Source organism: Sesamum indicum, unplaced genomic scaffold (genome assembly GCF_000512975.1).
Source record: "Sesamum indicum cultivar Zhongzhi No. 13 unplaced genomic scaffold, S_indicum_v1.0 scaffold00212, whole genome shotgun sequence".
NCBI classification, from domain to species: Eukaryota; Viridiplantae; Streptophyta; class Magnoliopsida; order Lamiales; family Pedaliaceae; genus Sesamum; species Sesamum indicum.
Window position 1 is genome coordinate 901 of NW_011628106.1, and position 1,040 is coordinate 1,940.

General features: G+C 38.3%; 1 protein-coding gene across 1 annotated transcript; it reads right to left on the minus strand.

Moving 5' to 3' along the window:
* Nucleotides 1-407: 407 nt before the first annotated feature.
* LOC105179791 (pentatricopeptide repeat-containing protein At1g62720-like) lies at nucleotides 408-945 on the minus strand (the record flags this gene model as incomplete). The annotated part of the gene is made up of 1 exon (XM_020691433.1): nucleotides 408-945. A coding segment is annotated over exon 1 (538 nt), but the record flags the coding sequence as incomplete, so codon positions are not given.
* Nucleotides 946-1,040: the final 95 nt, after the last annotated feature.

Sequence of the window (1,040 nt, forward strand, 5' to 3'; positions counted from 1 at the left end):
CTAAGCAGTTTTTCACGATTTTTCTAAAGCAAGTTCGTTTCCCTTTTAAACTAACTTGTAGTTATTATTATGCTTAGCAAATTTACTACACAAATAGATGGAGCTAGACCAACGTTTGGGTCAAGTTTCCGTGGAATCCTATGAACGTTCAATACTTAGCTGTTTTGCACGGTTTAGAAACATTTTTCCTAATGTTGTCACGTACACTACTCTCGTAGATGGTTACAGCTTGGTTGGGCAAATTGATAAAGCAAGAAAACTACTTGACTCCATGCCAGGTAAAGGTTTGAAGCCTTGTATCATCAGCTATTGTAGCTTGATCAATGGATATTGCAAGAATGGAAAGGTAGAGGAATGACACAGTGAACCAATAATGATATTATATAATTGAACATTAGGTCGCAAACCTTTACAAGGGAGGCTATTGAAAAGATCTCTTGCAATCTCAACTTTTCCATCCTTGCACAATCCATGGATGAGTATACTGTATGTAGTTTTGTCAGGATTAACACCTTGTTCCTCCATTATCTGTAGGAAACAAAATGCTTCATCAATCTGCTTGTTCATGCACAAGCCATTCAACAAGGTATTGTAAGTCACTACATCGGGAATTAGTTGATGAGTGTGCATATCTTTGAAAAGCTTCAATCCATCAGCACATCTACCTGCACAAAATAATCCTTGTAGCATGGTGTTATAGGTAACTACATCGTAATCTAACCCTTGACGAGGAACTTCGAGGAAAAGGCCCCAAGCTTCCTCTACCTTTCCATTCTTGCAATATCCGTTGATCAAGCTACTATAGCTAACGATAGAAGGCTTCAAACCCTTACCTGGCATGGAGTCAAGTAGTTTTCTTGCTTTATCAATTTGCCCAACCAGGCTGTAACCATCTACGAGAGTAGTGTACGTGACAACATCAGGAAAAATGTTTCTTTGCATCATAATTTCAACAACATCCTCAGCCTCTTTGACCAGTCCTTCCTTGCAAAATGCATCCACCAATATATTGAAAGTAATCACATTTAGAGATATCTTGT